Here is an 18,061-nt window from a genome sequence, read left to right as displayed (position 1 = left end):
AAAATTGAGAGATTCAGTTATTGTTAGTATAACAATGCTTGAAGTTTGAGCTACATGCATGTTTTTCTACGAGTCTGCTTGAAATTTTAAGATGGTTTGCCTTATATGCAGATTATATAGATGGAATTTCATGTTCAATGCCTCACTTTGATTATCTTTAGTCAAAATGAGTTTTTCTTTCATTTTAGAAGTCGAGTATTATCTATTTATCTTCAATGGTTGTTTCTATGTGATATGCCTTTTCTTTTTAAACCTATCTTCCATTTAATTGGAATACAACTGTATTTTCCCGGATATCAGTTTCAATTGTTCTTTTGGGTAGTTTGCTTAACATAAAAGAGTTAAAGTATCTTAGCTGGTGTATCATTATAAATCTCTGCTATAAATATTTAAACCAAGTTGCATTAATGAAGACACGTGAAGATATTGATAAAAGAAAAGGATTCTCCACGGTTATGCCTCTTATACGATATTCCCAGATTCTAGCCATAAAAGAAATTAATTTTTTGCATGTGCTGGTAAGGAAGATTATGTTTATTTAAACCACCAATACAAAATGTCAGTTTTGACAGACAAGCAGGTATCAAGATTCTGCAAGAATAAATAACAGTTTTGTATAGTTCTTACCATGGATAACCAATTCGAGCTGCTCCCATTGTCCTTCACCTTCCTTGTCTTCATTTTCATGGTGTTGAAGCTATGGATGAGATCCAAAATAAAGGACTCGCCCAAGAATCAACCCCCTGCGCCATGGAAGCTACCTCTAATTGGCCACTTGCACCTTTTAATGTTCTCTCTGCCCCATCACCGCTTGACCGAATTAGCCAAAAGGCATGGTTCCCTGATGCACCCACAGCTTGGTGAATTATCGCACATTGTTGTTTCTTCTCCAGGGGCTGCTAAAGAAGTGATGAAAAAACATGATATCAATTTTGCAACCAGGCCTTATCTCCTTGTTGCAGAAATCATAGGGTATAATTTTTCTGATATTGGTTTTGCACCATATGGAGACACTTGGAGGCAGCTTCGAAAAGTTTGCACATTGGAGCTGTTAAGTATGAAACGTGTACAATCATTCCGATCAATCCGAGAAGAGCAGGTATCAAGTTTAATTCGATCCATCTATTCTAATACTGTAGCACCCCAAACCCGGCCTAGATGTTAAGGCCGAATCCGACGTGCCACTTTGAAGTCAAAAACCCGTGTTCCTTTTTAGTGTTTTAAAAAGCTGACTTTTGTCAAACTAACCAAGTTATTAGAAGCTGGGCACCAAGTAGGTATCCATAACAGAGGAGGTGAGCCATTAAGGCTGCTTAAGTACCAAGCTCTCTGATTGGATCCAATCCTAGACATGTCCACATCCATTGCCACACTTGGTTATAACAAGTTGAAATTTCTTTGGTAAATTGAATATTCGTGACGTCGTGTTATTTTAAAAAACCCAAGTATCGTTTTGAAATCACGCCCTAAGTCTAGCCCATTTAAATTAGTATCCATCAATTTAAAGTTGTTTTTAATAATATAATCCCAGAAAAATCAAATAAGAAAATAAAGTTAAAATGGCCTTATTACAACCCAAAAATTAAATAGTAATTAAAAATAACTTAAGAAAACCAATCTCTTTTTTCAACCCAAAAGTATTCACCATGACCACTCTGAATCCCCTCCGGCTCCAAGTCACCCACATCAAGGTTCACCTACAAGGTTAAAGAAGGGGTGAGTTTGGGAAAACTCAGTGTGTAAGGAAAACCCATTCAAAGCCCAAGTTAGCTCAAGCCCATTGGGCCCAAGCCCATTCAGGTAACAGTGGTACTGAGCCAAAGCCCTTTTCAGATTACAATAAACTGGGCCTTAGCCCCTTATTCAGATAACCGTATGGCCCATAGGCCCATTTCAAAATACATGCAACATTAATAAACATATGCAAGCCCATTTGAGGAGACTACTCAACCCACCAACCACTACACTCCACCCGTACCAGCCATACACTCCATGTGGGGAATAGCTCAGCCCACCCAGCCCAACACTCCACAGTTGCAGCCTTGCTGCTCAGTTAACAGTAAATTGAGGCAAAGCCTCCAGTACGTGGACAAGCCACTTTCAGTACTTCCTCCGTCAATATCCCAGTCTCATGCATCAGATGATAACAACATGGCATGCAGTAAATAACGACAGTCAAACATGCATTTAGGTCAATTTAACCCTAGGGGTATTTCGGTAATTTATCTCCTAGGGGTAAAACTGTAAATTTTCCACTTTTAAAGGTATTTCAGTAATTTATCTATTTTAGGGTTTTTCATGCATATTCCTACATTTCACGTACTAACAGAATCACTACCGAGGGTTCTTACCGAATTGGGCCTGTTGGCCAATCATTCCAATTTTGGCCCATTAAGCCCAAAAATATCGAGGGCACAGAAATCATGCACTTTGCAGTCCAAACATTGCAGCTTACCAAAAACATTAATCAATTTAACTCATAAGCATTCGCACACTCGCAAATCTACAAAATACGGGTTTTTGGCATTTCGGCTTTTCGACTTTTGTCGATCTAGACTAAGAAAGAGGGTGTTAGTTACACACCTGTTTGCGACGATGTGCTGACGAGATCCACACACGAACCGCCTACAATTGGATTACTAACACGTCAATCTAACTATTCAAATACAAACTACGTATTAACCCCTTACAATATTCGGCCAACCACACCTACAGATCATAGTAAGCTTATAAGAAATCAATAAGCAACTCATTAACAAATTTTTGTCAATGTTTACCACATAATCATAATTTCACTGCAAGCTGTCTTCCTGAGCAACAGTCACTAAATCATTTATAACTGGAGCTACGAAACTCCAAATCAAGTGCCGTTAATTTTCCCTGAAAATAGACTCATATATCTTCTATCCATAAAATTTTCAGAATTTTTGGTATGGCCAATCAATACCAGATTTTTTTTAAAGTTTTCCATATTTCACTGTTTGACTAATCTGACCACTCTTCATTACAAATCAAATTTCTCATTGTACAGAATTCAAAATATGTTCTCGTTTATTTCATTTCAAACTAGACTCATTAAGATTTAATTACATAATTTATTCAGCTTCTAATTCATATTCCACAATTTATGGTGATTTTCCAAAGTCACGTTACTGCTGCTGTCCCAAGCAGATTTATTACCAAATCACTCTTTCACACCTAACTTGCATGCTTGTTATTTAAACATGTATATCACCAATCAATCATCACATATCTATGATTTTACTTAAGTATAATCTCTATTTCATCATTTTAAAGCACAACATGTTAGCCGATTTTTCCCCTTAGCATCTAAGGCACATGCATGCTCATTTGTTTGACTCAACTTCACCTATCTTCCATTTTTCATCAAAAGAACATGAAACAACAACCAAAAACCAAAATATGCTTCATGAGTTAGGGTAGAATCAAGAAGAACTCATGAACATCAAGATAGAAGCAAAGTACCAAGAACTTACCTTCAATTTTTCCCCCAAGCAAAGTACCGAATATTCAAGGATTTCCTCCCCTATTTGCTCTCTCTCAAATTCGGCTTTGAAGAACAAAGAATGAACAAAAACCTTCCTTTACTTCCTTTTGTTATTCTTATCACTCAACATTTTATGACACATAAATGATATACTAATATTTGTGCCATACTCATGCTATAATTCCAATAAAAATATGCCCATAATGCTTGCCATGCCCATCATCCATTAACTATTAAAATGCTAATGCCCATCATCCATTAACTATTAAAATGCTAAAATGCATACATTATCAACTATCCATCACCTTGGCCGGCCACTACATTAAAAGTGGGGAATTTGACATGCAAATCCTCCTATTTTGCACTACTATTTATTTGGCCACTACAAATTAGCCTATAGCATTTTCAAACATTTTCACATAGGTCCTATTTCATAATTTCACTCCCTTTTTCTTATGGAACAAAAATTAACTAAAATTACCGAGTTCTATCTTAAGCTTGGGCCTTCTAGAGGCCCACTAACATAATTAAACCTATGCCAACATTCACAGAATTGGCGAAAATTGGGGCGTTACAACTCTATCCTCCTTAAAGAAATTTCGGCCTCAAAATTTACCTGATTCAAATAGTTGAGGGTATTGTTGACGCATAGTCTCTTCTGATTCCCAAGTAGCTTTTTTCCTTCCATGATTACGCCACAGTACTTTTACCAACGGAATCGACTTCCTTCTTAGAACTTTAACCTCTCGATCTAAAATTTGTATGGGTTCTTCCTCAAAGGTCAAATCAGTCCTTACTTCAATCTCCTCCACTGGCACAACATGTGAGGGATCTGATCGATATCGTCTTAACATAGACACATGAAAAACGTCATGGATTCTGTCTAACTCTGGTGGTAATTCTAACTGATACGCTACTGGCCCTACCCACTTAAGAACTCGATAAGGCCCTATAAACCGCGGACTCAATTTGCCTTTCTTGCCGAATCTCAAGATCTTCTTCCAAGGTGAAACCTTTAAGAAAACCATATCCCCAACCGCGAACTCTATTTCTTTGTGCTTTAGGTCCACATACGACTTCTGTCTATCAGATGCCTCCTTTAATCGATCTCTTATCAACTTAACCTTACTTTTAGTATCTGCCACCAACTCCGGTCCAAGCACTTGTCGTTCACCCAACTCTGTCCAACACGTAGGCGTACGACGTCTCCTCCCATAAAGTGCCTCATATGGAGCCATCTGAATACTTGCTTGGTAGCTGTTATTGTATGCAAACTCCGCCAATGGCAAGTAGTCCCCCCAACTCCCACGAAAATCGATGATACAACCCCTTAACATATCCTCCAAAATCTGAATAACCCTCTCCGACTGTCCATCTGTCTGTGGGTGAAAGGCAGTACTGAAATCCAAACGTGTACCCAATGCCTCCTGCAACTTCTTCCAGAATCGAGATGTAAACCTAGGGTCTCGGTCGGAAATAATCGACACTGGCACTCCATGTAGTCGCACTATCTCTGCCACATACAACCTAGCCAACTTTTGCAGGGAGTAATCAGTACGAACTGGTATGAAATGGGCAGATTTTGTTAACCTATCCACCACTACGCACATAGAATCTTTCTTGGTGGGTGTCAAAGGTAGCCCACTCACAAAATCCATAGTGACTCTCTCCCACTTCCACAATGGAATTTTCACCGGTTGCAGTAATCTAGAAGGAAATTGATGTTTAACTTTCACTTGTTGGCATGTTAGACATTTCCCCACGAACTCCGTTACTTCACGTTTAAGCCCAGGCCACCAATATAGTTCTCGCAAGTCGTGATACAACTTATTCCCTCCAGGATGCATGGCACAAAGTCCCCTATGAGCTTCCTTCAATATTGACTGTCTCAAGTCAGAGTCCTTCGGAACACAAATTCTTCCTCGGAAGCATAAAACTCCTTCAGTATTCAGTCCAAAATCCTCATTCTCACTCTTCTTAACTTGCTGAAACCGAAGAACCAACGAGTTATCCTTCAACTGTTTTTCTTTAATCTGCTCAGTCCAAATAGGCCTCACTTGTAATTCTGCTAACAGACTTCCATCATCAAACAGACTCAAACGTACAAACAAGGCTCTCAAATCAGAAACAACCCTTCGACTCAACGCATCAGCCACCACATTAGCCTTACCTGGGTGGTACTCAATCGAACAGTCGTAATCCTTAAGCAACTCTACCCATCTTCGTTGCCTAAGGTTTAACTCCTTCTGAGTTAACAGATACTTTAGGCTCTTATAGTCTGTGTATATGATACACTTTTCTCCATATAAGTAATGTCTCCATATTTTCAACGCGAAGATCACTGCTGCTAGCTCTAAGTCGTGTGTAGGGTAGTTCGCTTCATGAGACTTAAGCTGCCGCGAAGCATAAGCGACCACCTTACCCTCTTGCATCAGTACACATCCTAACCCCACATGTGACGCATCGCTGTACACAGTGAAGTCATTCTTAGACTCCGGTTGAATCAACACTGGTGCTTCAGTCAATACCTTTTTGAAATGGTCAAAAGCTTTTTGCTGACTTTCAGTCCAGACAAATGCTACCCCTTTCCTTAACAGTTTCGTCAATGGTGCAGCAATCAGAGAAAATCCTTCTATGAACCTTCGGTAATAGCCTGCCAAACCCAGAAAACTCCGAATTTTCGATACTGATTTTGGTGGCTTCCATCCTAGAACTGCCTCAACTTTTCAAGGATCCACTCTAATTCCTTCAGCAGAAACCACATGACCTAGAAAAGCCACTTCTTGCAACCAAAATTCACACTTACTAAACTTTGCATACAGTTCATTCTCTCTTAGCACTTGCAGCACAATACATAGATGCTCTTCATGTTTCTCCTTGGTTTCCGAGTATACCAGAATATCATCGATGAAAACTACCACGAATCGGTCCAAGTAAGGTTGGAACACTCGATTCATCAGATCCATGAAAGCGGCAGGTGCGTTCGTCAACCCAAACGGCATAACCAGGAACTCGTAATGACCATATCGAGTCCTGAATGCTATCTTATGAATATCCACTTCCTTTACCCTTAACTGATGGTATCCAGATCGAAGGTCAATCTTGGAAAATACTGAAGCTCATCTAAGTTGGTCAAATAAATCATCAATCCTTGGCAGAGGGTATTTGTTCTTTATCGTTAGTTTGTTCAACTGGCGGTAATTGATGCACATGCGCATTGTCCCGTCCTTTTTCTTCACAAATAGCACCGGTGCTCCCCATGGAGACACGCTTGGCCTAATGAAGCCCCTATCCAACAACTCATGAATTTGAGCCTTTAACTCCACTAACTCCTTCGGTGTCATCCTATACGGTGCGATGGACACAGGCGCCGTTCCAGGCAACAAATCTATTCTAAACTCAACTTCTCGATTCAGAGGCAATCTTGGAAGCTCCTCCGGAAAAATATCTTGGAACTCCTTTACGGTCCTAACCTTATCCACTGTCAGTCCCTCCTCTTCTAACTGACTTACAAATGACAAATAGACCTCACAACCTTTCCGAATCCACTTTTCGGCTATTAATGCCAACACCACATTGGACAAATAATCCCTTCGCTCACCTATCACCATAACCTCCTCATCCTTTGTGGTCCTTAACACCATTCGTTTAGCAGCACAATCCAGAGTCGCTTTATGCTTAACAAGCCAGTCCATTCCCAAAATGAGATCAAACTCTCCGAACAGTAACTCCATCAGATCTCCAGGGAAAATCTTACCTTGAGTTTCTAAGGGTACATCCCTATACAGTTTGTCTACCCTAACCGAGTGACCCAAAGGACTTAGTACAGATACCCCACTCACAATCTCCTCAGAGTGCACACCCAACGACCCAGATATGGCACATGCAACATAGGAATGAGTAGATCCAACATCCACCAAGGCAGTATACGGCATGCTAGAAATAAAAAATGTACCAGTTATGACGTCAGGTGCGTCACCTTCCTCGCGGCGACTAGCAGCATATACCAAACCTGGCTGACGAGCCTCAGTGTTAACAGTACCCTTGCCAGGTGCCCAACGTCCATGGCCATTGCCACCACGACCTCGGCCATGACCTCTCGACGGCGACAGTCCACCTCGCGCTGTTTGCACGGGTTGCACAGCCTTTTGTTCAACCACTTGAGCCTGAGCTGGCCTCTTAGGACAATCGCTGATCTTATGTTCCTTTGATCCACAACGAAGACAAGCCCCAGAACATTTCCAACATTCCCCCATATGCATTCTACTATAATCTCCACAAGCTTGTGGTCTAACAGTATTCACCGTAACCGCTTGAACTGGTTCCTCCATCCTAGCTCTCTTAACATTCCGGTTTGCAGCACCAGTTGGTCCAGCATCTCTCCTGAACTGATTTCGATCCCTGTCGCGGTTCTTTCGTTCAGCTTGCTTCAGCTCTTCGGCTATCTTAGCCTTTTCTACCAGTGCAGCAAAATCGCACTCTCTCTGCGGAGCTATGAGCACCCTTAGCTCATCCCTGAGGCCATCCTCAAAGCGAACACTGCGCTTGTATTCGGTAGAGACAATACCATTAGCATACCGGCTCAATCACAGAAACTCTGCCTCATATTCAGCAATGGTCTTACCACCCTGGGTCAATTTCAGGAATTCCTTCCTTCGTGCATCCACATAGCTAGCTCCGACATACTTCGCCTTGAAGGACTGCTTAAACAACTCCCAAGTTACCCTCTCAGCTGGGGTACCCTCTCTCACAGTGATCCACCATTGATACGCCTCGTCCCGTTGTAAGGATACTGCTCCTTTTAACTTTTGCTCCACTGAGCAGTTCAAGTCATCCATAATCCGCTCTGTGGCTTCCAGCCAGTACTCAGCCACATTTGGGGCTACTCCAGATATACCCCTAAAAACTTCCGCTCCGTTGGCCCGGAGTCGCTCAGAAATGGACCCCCTATTCATGGGCCCGATATTAGCTCAGGCCACCCTTTCCAGAACTCTTAACATGGCCTGGGACAGAGCGTCATCCCCCGTGGCCCGATCATACGGCCCATTCTCATCCACCGGTGGTGGTCGTGCTACTCCAGCAGGTATGTGTTCAGAAGACGAAGATCTAGCTTGAGTACTACCTCGGCCTCGACCACGACCTCGACCACGGCCTCTTCCCCGAGTAGCTCTCGTACTCATATCGATTTATCTGATTACGAATTTTATGTAGTTAGTTTACTGTTCCCACTGTTTATTACAGAATATCTTATGAACAGATAAGGTTTCAGAGTTGTTCTCGCGTAACCACAGTTTAGCTACTGTCTCAGTTTCCTAGGGCTTAGTTTACCCTACAGTCTCAGTTTCGTAGCCTTTACGCTATATTATCTATAGTACTATCTCTAAGGTTTAGTACTAACTACAGTACAGTTCAGTATATAAAATAGAATAGTACTTACAGCCTTGGTGTCGGGGATTCAGTGTGCCTATCTCATCAATTTTCAGATAAACTCAAAAGATTTAGAGTTTTTGAAATCCATTTTCGAAACATTTGTGTTAAAAAAATCGGAGATTATCTCCTTTAAACAGGAAATTTTCAAAAGTCAGATTTTTCCAAAAATACCTTTTTTTTGGCATAAAGTTTTGAAAACCCTTTTTGGACCCGATCCACAGCCGAGTTGTTGCAACCTAGGCTTTGATACCACTAAATGTAGCACCTCAAACCCAGCCCAGACGTTAAGGCCGAATCCGACGTGCCACTTTGAAGTCAAAAACCCGTGTTCCTTTTTAGTGTTTTAAAAAGCCGACTTTTGTCAAACTAACCAAGTTAATGGAAGCTGGGCACCAGGTAGGTATCCATAACAGAGGAGATGAGCCATGAAGGCTGCTTAAGTACCAAGCTCTCCGATTGGATCCAATCCTAGACATGTCCACATCCATTGCCACACTTGGTTATAACAAGTTGAAATTTCTTTGGTAAATCGAATATTCGTGACGTCATGTTATTTTAAAAAAAACAAGTATCGTTTTGAAATCACGCCCTAAGTCTAGCCCATTTGAATTAGTATCCATCAATTTAAAGTTGTTTTTAATAATATAATCCCAGAAAAATCAAATAAGAAAATAAAGTTAAAATGGCCTTATTACAACGCAAAAATTAAATAGTAATTAAAAATAACTTAAGAAAACCAGTCTCTTTTTTCAACCCAAAAGTATTCACCATGGCCACTCTGAATCCCCTTCGGCTCCAAGTCACCCACAACAAGGCTCACCTGTAAGGTTAAAGAAGGGGTGAGTTTGGGGAAACTCAGTGTGTAAGGAAAACCCATTCAAAGCCCAAGTCAGCTCAAGCCCATTGGGCCTAAGCCCATTCAGGTAATAGTGGTACTGGGCCAGAGCCCTTTTCAGATTATAATAAACTGGGCCTTAGCCCCTTATTCAGATAACCGTATGGCCCATAGGCCCATTTCAAAATACATGCAACATTAATAAACATATGCAAGCCCATTTGGGGAGACTACTCAACCCACCAACCACTACACTCCACCCGTACCAGCCATACACTCCATGTGGGGAATAGCTCAGCCCACCCAGCCCAACACTCCATAGTTGCAGCCTTGCTGCTCAGTTAACAGTAAATTGAGGCAAAGCCTCCAGTACGTGGACAAGCCACTTTCAGTACTTCCTCCGTCAATATCCCAGTCCCATGCATCAGATAATAACAACATGGCATGCAGTAAATAACAACAGTCAAACATGTATTTAGGTCAATTTAACCCTAAGGGTATTTCGGTAATTTATCTCCTAGGGGTAAAACTGTAAATTTTCCACTTTTAAAAGTATTTCAGTAATTTATCTATTTTAGGGTTTTTCATGCATATTCCTACATTTCACGTACTAACAGAATCACTACCGAGGGTTCTTACTGAATTGGGCCCGTTGGCCCATCATTCCAATTTTGGCCCATTAAGCCCAAAAATATCGAGGGCACAGAAATCATGCACTTTGCAGTCCAAACATTGCAGCTTACCAAAAACATTAATCAATTTAACTCATAAGCATTCGCACACTCGCAAATCTACAAAATACCGGTTTTCGGCATTTCGGCTTTTCGACTTTTGTCGATTTAGACTAAGAAAGAGGGTGTTAGTTACACACCTGTTTGCGACGATATGCTAACGAGATCCACACACGAACCGCCTACAATTGGATTACTAACCCGTTAATCAAACTATTCAAATACAAACTACGTATTAACCCCTTATAATATACGGCCAACCACACCTACAGATCATAGTAATCTTATAAGAAATCAATAAGCAACTCATTAACAAATTTTTGTTAATGTTTACCACATAATCATAATTTCACTGCAAGCTGTCTTCCTGAGCAATAGTCACTAAATCATTTATAATTGGAGCTACGAAACTCCAAATCAAGTGCCGTTAATTTTCCCTGAAAATAGACTCATATATCTTCTATCCATATAATTTTCAGAATTTTTGGTATAGCCAATCAATACCAGATTTTTCTTAAAGTTTCCCATGTTTCACTGTTTGACTAATCTGACCACTCTTCATTACAAATAAAATTTCTCATTGTACAGAATTCAAAATATTTTCTCATTTATTTCATTTGAAACTAGACTCATTAAGATTTAATTACATAATTTATTCAGCTTCTAATTCATCTTCCACAATTTATGGTTATTTTCCAAAGTCACGTTACTGCTGCTGTCCCAAGCAGATTTATTACCAAATCACTCTTTCACACCTAACTTGCATGCTTGTTATTTAAACATGTATATCACCAATCAATCATCACATATCTATGATTTTACTTAAGTATAATCTCCATTTCATCATTTTAAAGCACAACATGTTAGCTGATTTTTCCCCTTAGCATCTAAGGCACATGCATGCTCATTTGTTTGGCTCAACTTCACCTATCTTCCATTTTTCATCAAAAGAACATGAAACAACAACCAAAAACCAAAATATGCTTCATGAGTTAGGGTAGAATCAGGAAGAACTCATGAACATCAAGATAGAAGCAAAGTACCAAGAATTTACCTTCAATTTTTCCCCCTTCTAGTGACCGAATATTCAAAGGTTTCCTCCCCTATTTTGCTCTCTCTCAAATTCGGCTATAAAGAACAAAGAATGAACAAAAACCTTCATTTACTTCCTTTTTTTATTCTTATCACTGAACATTTTATGACACATAAATGATATACTAATATTTGTGCCAAACTCATGCCATAATTCCAATAAAAATATGCCCATAATGCTTACCATGCCCATCATCCATTAACTATTAAAATGCTAATGCCCATCATCCATTAACTATTAAAATGCTAAAATGCATACATTATCAACTATCCATCACCTTGGCCGGCCACTACATTAAAAGTGGGGAATTTGACATGCAAATCCTCCTACTTTGCACTACTATTTATTTGGCCACTACAAATTAGCCTATAGCATTTTAAAAAATTTTCACATAGGTCCTATTTCATAATTTCACTCCTTTTTTCTTATGGAACAAAAATTAACTAAAATTACCGAGTTCTATCTTAAGCTTGGGCCTTCTAGAGGCCCACTAACATAATTAAACCTATGCCAACATTCACAGAATTCACGAAAATTGGGGCGTTACAAATACAGGATTGGAAATCAACCTTGGAGAAATGTTATGCAACTCATCATATAACATCACTCTAAGGACTGCTTTCGCCGCAAGATCCAAACCACATGATGCATTCATTTCAATTGCGAGGAACCTGGTGGAAGCTGCGGGTGGTTTTAGTATTACTGATCTGTTTTCTTCCATCAAATTGCTTCCCATGATTAGTGGGATGAGAGCCAAACTTGAGAGGTGGCACCAGGATTTGGACGCGATGCTTGAAAGCATTATTGAAGAGCATAGAGCTAGGAATACAAATACGAAAGATAGTGATGACGTAACAGATGATCTCGTTGATGTTCTCCTGAATCTCCAGGATCACGGTGGCCTTGAATTTCCTTTAAGAACTGAAAATATCAAAGCTGTTATCCTGGTTAGTAGATTCATATCTTGCGTGTTTATTTATGTGCATAAAGATGTTCTGTGGTTTTAGCTAAGCAGAACTTCTTTGCAGGACATGCTCATTGCTGGAACTGAGACATCTTCAACTACAATAGAATGGGCGATGTCGGAAATGATAAAAAATCCTAGAATCCTTGAAAAAGCACAAGCCGAGCTGAGGCAAGTCTATGATAGAACGGGGGATGTCAACGAATTAGACCTTCATGAATTGAAGTACTTGAAGTTAGTTATGAAGGAAACTCTAAGGTTACACCCTCCTGTATCTTTGCTACTTCCAAGAGAAAGTAGAGAGAGATGTAAAATTAATGGATATGAGATACCAGCCAAGACCAAAGTGATTGTTAATGCATGGGCCATTGCAAGAGATTCCAACTATTGGAATGAAGCCGAGAGGTTCTATCTAGAGAGATTCATCGATAGTTCAGTTGACTATAAGGGGACCAACTTTGAGTTTATTCCATTTGGTGCTGGAGGGAGGATATGTCCTGGCATGTCATATGGTATGGCTGTGGTTGAGCTTTTCCTTGCACAATTACTTTATCATTTTGATTGGAAGCTTCCTAATGATATGAAGAATGAGGATCTGGATATGACTGAGATCTTTGGTGCTACTGCTAGAAGAAAAAGAGATTTGCGCCTTATTCCTATTCCTTACCACCCACCATCATCTGTTCAATAGTTAGAATAATATCTTATGTAATATTTCTTAATATTTACCGATGTTATCATAATTTGAAATTTAATTGTTTAATAATATTTTTAATTTAAAAATAATTATATGTTATGAATATCTTATTAACTGAATATCCATAAAAATCAAGATAAGTTTTGACTACTTCATTTATACTTCTTATACCTATAAATAAAGATTTTGGAAAAGCTTTGTAAATATCTCGATTGATCAATAAAAATAAGTTCTCTTTTTGCTCTCATGTTCTCTTTGTTCTTTATTTTCTATTTTTTATTTTATAACACGTTATCAGCATGATTCATTTTTAATTATCTTAGTTGTGGATTAAATCAGCGGCAATTTTGCGAACCATTAAGCCTCATCCATAATACCAAAATTCAGCCTTCGACCACTAAAATTACTCTTATTTTTATGTTTTGTTGGCTCCTTTGCTTCTTCAAATGACTATTTTTTGCTCATTTACTTCCCTGATTCTCTATTACTTGCTGCCTTTTGCCGCAGCTGTTTGCAACTTTTTGTAGGAAGTTTTTATCTATTTAATGTTTTATATCTAGATTAACTTTTAATTAAGTGAAATTAACTTGAGATTATTTTAATTAAGTTGTTTACTTCTTATTGAAGTTGGTAAAATAGTATTACTTCGAATGGAAGGTTTGAGTATACACTAAGAGCCTTAACACCAAGATGGACATTGTAATTTGTTGCTTTGGATGGTAAAAAAAATTTTGATCTCAGCATGGATTTTGGATTTATAGAGCACAATTTAAATTGGTAAGGTGCTTCAATTATTTTTTGAGGTATGATTATTATTTTATTTGCTTTAAGCCTGATCAAATTATTAAGTTATATTATTGAATATCGATGGGTGCATAAGGTTTACTAATAAAACTTTATAATGTATTATTTTTAAATGATTGTTTAAATATGTAACACCCCAAATTTTGGGGTTAGAAAATTTTGGGTTTTGTGGTTAGGGTCAGAGAGAGGGGTGTGCTATTGTGTTTAGTCATGCATTTAAGTGTCAAAATGGGCTTGCTAGTATGGTGGTTGAGTGATTGTTAGTGAACAACAAGGTTTTGGGTTTGAGTCTTTGTATGGGCGTTTGGAGAAACATTTTATTACGTTTTGTTTTAAGTTAATAATTTCTACTTATTTTGTTTTATTTTATTTATTTTTATTGTTTCTGGACGTTTCTTTCCCTCTCTTAGCTTCTCTTTTCTTTTGCTCTTCTTTATTTTTTTTGTTGAACGGTTTTGCTTGGGGGTTCTAAAGAACTTCGATTTCTTGGTCCGTGAGTCAGATTCTAGACATCTTAGATCGCAAAATAGGTGTGGGATTCGAATCTTATCTATTTTTATTTTGTGAATCATTGTTTTGACATTTCTTGAGTGTGCTTTAATCCGTACATTATGGGTATTTAGTTGTTGAAAAGTAAGGAGAATACTGCATATTCTGACATACTCTTGTTATTGTAAAGATTGGGGACTGTTTTGATGGCTAAAACAACGTTTTTGGCTTGTTCAAAAGTGGTTTCGTGACCACATGGGTGGCCACACCGGTGTGTGTCGGTTCACACGGCCATGTGCGTTTAGGATTTAGGGTTTTTCGGCAGGTTTTGGCGCCAAACAGTTGTGTGGCCGATTTGGGGATTTTTTCATTTTTCACACGATCATGTCCCTTGGGTACACCAGCGTGTGTGATTGAGAATTAGGGATTTAGTGATTTGGTGCCACACGACCGTGTGGCTAATTTGGGGATTTAGTGTAACAACTCAATTTTGGGCCTAGTCGAAACAGTGGTTTCGGGACCACGAATCCGACGTAGAAAAACTTATTTTATTTTTTGTTCGAAAATTTTAACGTTTGAGCACTCAATTTAGCAAAAATGACTAAATTATAAAAAGTGAAAAGTTGAGTTCTACATGCCAGAGGTATCTAATTTTTATGAAATTTAAAATTGAAGGTCCTTAAATAGTAATTATGCCATTTTATAAGTTAGTGGACAAAAATAGACATGGATTAGGTGAAATTTCATGTTTTATAGAAAAGGGCATTTTTGTAATTTGTCAATTAAAGACAAAATAAGTAAAATAAAAGAAAATTTTAGTCCATCTTCTTCTTGCTTCACCAAAAATTGAAGGGACAAGACATAGCTAGGGTTTGGCCACTTTTAAGCTCGATTGTAAGTCCATTCTATCCCCCTTTTTAATGATTTTCATGTTTTTGAGATCCTTGTAACTTGATCTATCTATTTCTACAACTAATTTAAGAAATAATCAAGGTCTAAAATTTTATCCATGATGGATATTTGTGTATTTTGATGCCTAATGATAGAAAATTTATGTTTGGTGAATGATAAACAACTTTTGCTAGGTGATTTTTGATGAAAATGTCGAAAGGACCAATTTGTAAAAAGGTTATAAAATGTGTGTAAAAGTGTGATTAAATGAAAAACATGGGATATTATAAGCATGAAAGAGGTTCGACTAGGCTTGGGAATCAAAAAAATTGAATCCATTTCATTTTACGAGCCTAGGGACCAAAGTGTAAAAATGTCAAAGTTTAGGGGTAAAAATGTAATTTTTGCCATAATGTGATTTTTGGATTGAATTGAATAATGTGAATAATAAGTGAGTTAAAATTTTCACTATAGATAAAGAGAAACGAGGTTCGGACCTAGATCGGGGGAAAAATAAAGTGTTTGACGATTAGGTCTCATTTCTACTATTTTTGCACCGAGGTAAGTTCGTATGTAAATAATGCATTGTTATATTTATGCTTTAATTACTTTAATATCGTAAGAATGGTGATTTACCCTTTGAGCGTAATCGATGAAGTTTGACAAGCGAGAAATCCCGATTGAACCTTAGGAATAGATAGGATACAAATGTCATGATATTAGGGTTATTTGAGATTATGTGTAAAACCATATCTGGGATATGGCATCGATATGAGACTTAATGTAAGACCATAACTAGGCTATTGGAATTGATACAAGATCCCATATAAGACCATATCTGGGATATGGCATTGGTATGGTATTGTGTGTGTAAGATTCCTGAGTATCCTTTAGTATTCCAAGTGATTCAACGGGAATTTCAACAGGAATGTTAAAGTTATGAAGGGTTATGGTATGTTGTAAATTGGTACAGGAATGTACATAAAACTCATACGTAATGAGCTTGATATGAGGTGAACCCTTGGTAAGGTTGCGATTGAGTAAGTTTGACTATGAGATTTATAATAACATTTATCTTAATTTACCTCATGTTAATTGTATATTAAATGTGTGTTTATGATGCTTATTATTTGCATAGGAACTTACTAAGCTATAGCTTACTCCATTTTCTTTTCCCTTGTCTTATAGTGTCACCAAGCTAGCACGGGGATCGGAGATTGTCGGAAATCCACTCACACTATCAACTTATTATTTTTGGGTACCATTGAATTCAACATTTTAAGTTATGGCATGTATATGGACTTGGTTATTTTGTTATGTGTCGTAATTGAATTGGTCTAATGTGTTGGCCTATATTGGTTGGTAATTCATCTTGTAAATGGCCATTTGAAATTGGCTAATTTTGGTATAAGTATATACATATAATGATGTTTTTCATGGATGTGGGAATTTGCATGATTTGAATTGATATGTGTGTAAAGTTTGTGTATGATAAATGTTAGTATGTGAATAAGGTGTTGATGTCTTGATTATGGCTGAATTGGTTGTATGTATATGCTTGGATTGGTGCTAGATGTTGTTGTGTAAGTATGTACATGGAAGGGTGACAAAATGGCTTGGTAAATAGCCTTGTTTTTGTCTACACAGATAGGTACACGGGCGTGTGTCTAGGCCGTGTGTGACACACGCCTTGCCCTATGGGCGTGTGTTCCGGCCGTGTGTCCCTTCCACCTTAATTGTTGCAAAACAGAATGATTAGAATTGAGCACATAGGTAGAGATATGAGCGTGTGTCTCAGCCGTGTGGATGACACGGCCTCAGGCATGGGCTTGTGCCCTAGGCGTGTGAAGTCTGCACCTATTTTATGAAAAATTATGAAAATTAAATTGACTACACGGCTTAAGCACACGGGCATGTGCCTTGGCTGTGTGACTTCAATTTACTCTTAGATGACAAACAGTGAGTTACACGGGTTAGGGACACGGGTATTTGTGACCACACGGCCTGCCCACATAGACCCGTGACCCCTGTTTAGTGAAAATTTTTTCTAAATGTTGTAAAATTTTCTAAAGTTCTCAGTTTAGTCTCGAACCGCTTCTAATGCATGTTTTGGGCCTAGTAGGTTCATTTTAGGAGCGATATGAATGTATATGAAAAGTTTTAAATTTGGATGGAAATTTACATCTCGGTTTTATATGATTGCTTGTGTATAAGTCTAGTAATGCCTCGTATCCTATTTTGGCATTAGATACAGGTAAGGGGTGTTATATTTAAAGATCCCACACGGGCGTGTGTTTTGGACACACGACCGTGTCTGGTGGACACACGGGCTTATGAGATCTTCACATGGCCGTGTCTGTCCTGTACTCTATTTTAGTACAAATGGATAGTGAGTTACACGGCCATGTCCCTGGTCATACAGGTGTGTTCCTTAGTCACACGGGTGTGTGCTTCATCCACACCGCCATGTGCCCCTCTTCACATGGGCGTTTGACCTCCCACACGGCCTAGGAGTTTCACACGGCTAGAGTATAGGGGCGTGTAGCCTTAAGTCACTTGTATTGATTTTGTGTACGTTTTGATCTGGAATCGTGTTTTTATTTGTTTCGACTCTTGGCT

At 38.6% G+C, this 18,061-nt stretch overlaps 1 protein-coding gene across 1 annotated transcript; it reads left to right on the top strand.

Moving 5' to 3' along the window:
- Nucleotides 1-438: 438 nt before the first annotated feature.
- LOC107917303 (cytochrome P450 71D9) lies at nt 439-13,252 on the top strand. Its single transcript, XM_016846669.2, has 4 exons — nt 439-1,135; nt 6,597-6,603; nt 12,153-12,544; nt 12,626-13,252. The coding sequence occupies exons 1-4, from the start codon at nt 629-631 to the stop codon at nt 13,250-13,252; spliced, it is 1,533 nt and encodes a 510-aa protein (XP_016702158.2). The 5' UTR covers nt 439-628.
- Nucleotides 13,253-18,061: the final 4,809 nt, after the last annotated feature.

The sequence above is a fragment of the Gossypium hirsutum genome, chromosome A01, assembly GCF_007990345.1.
Source record: "Gossypium hirsutum isolate 1008001.06 chromosome A01, Gossypium_hirsutum_v2.1, whole genome shotgun sequence".
In the NCBI taxonomy this organism is placed as follows: domain Eukaryota; kingdom Viridiplantae; phylum Streptophyta; class Magnoliopsida; order Malvales; family Malvaceae; genus Gossypium; species Gossypium hirsutum.
The sequence above is the reverse complement of the archived record's forward strand: the minus strand, read 5'-3'. Positions and strand labels throughout refer to the sequence as shown.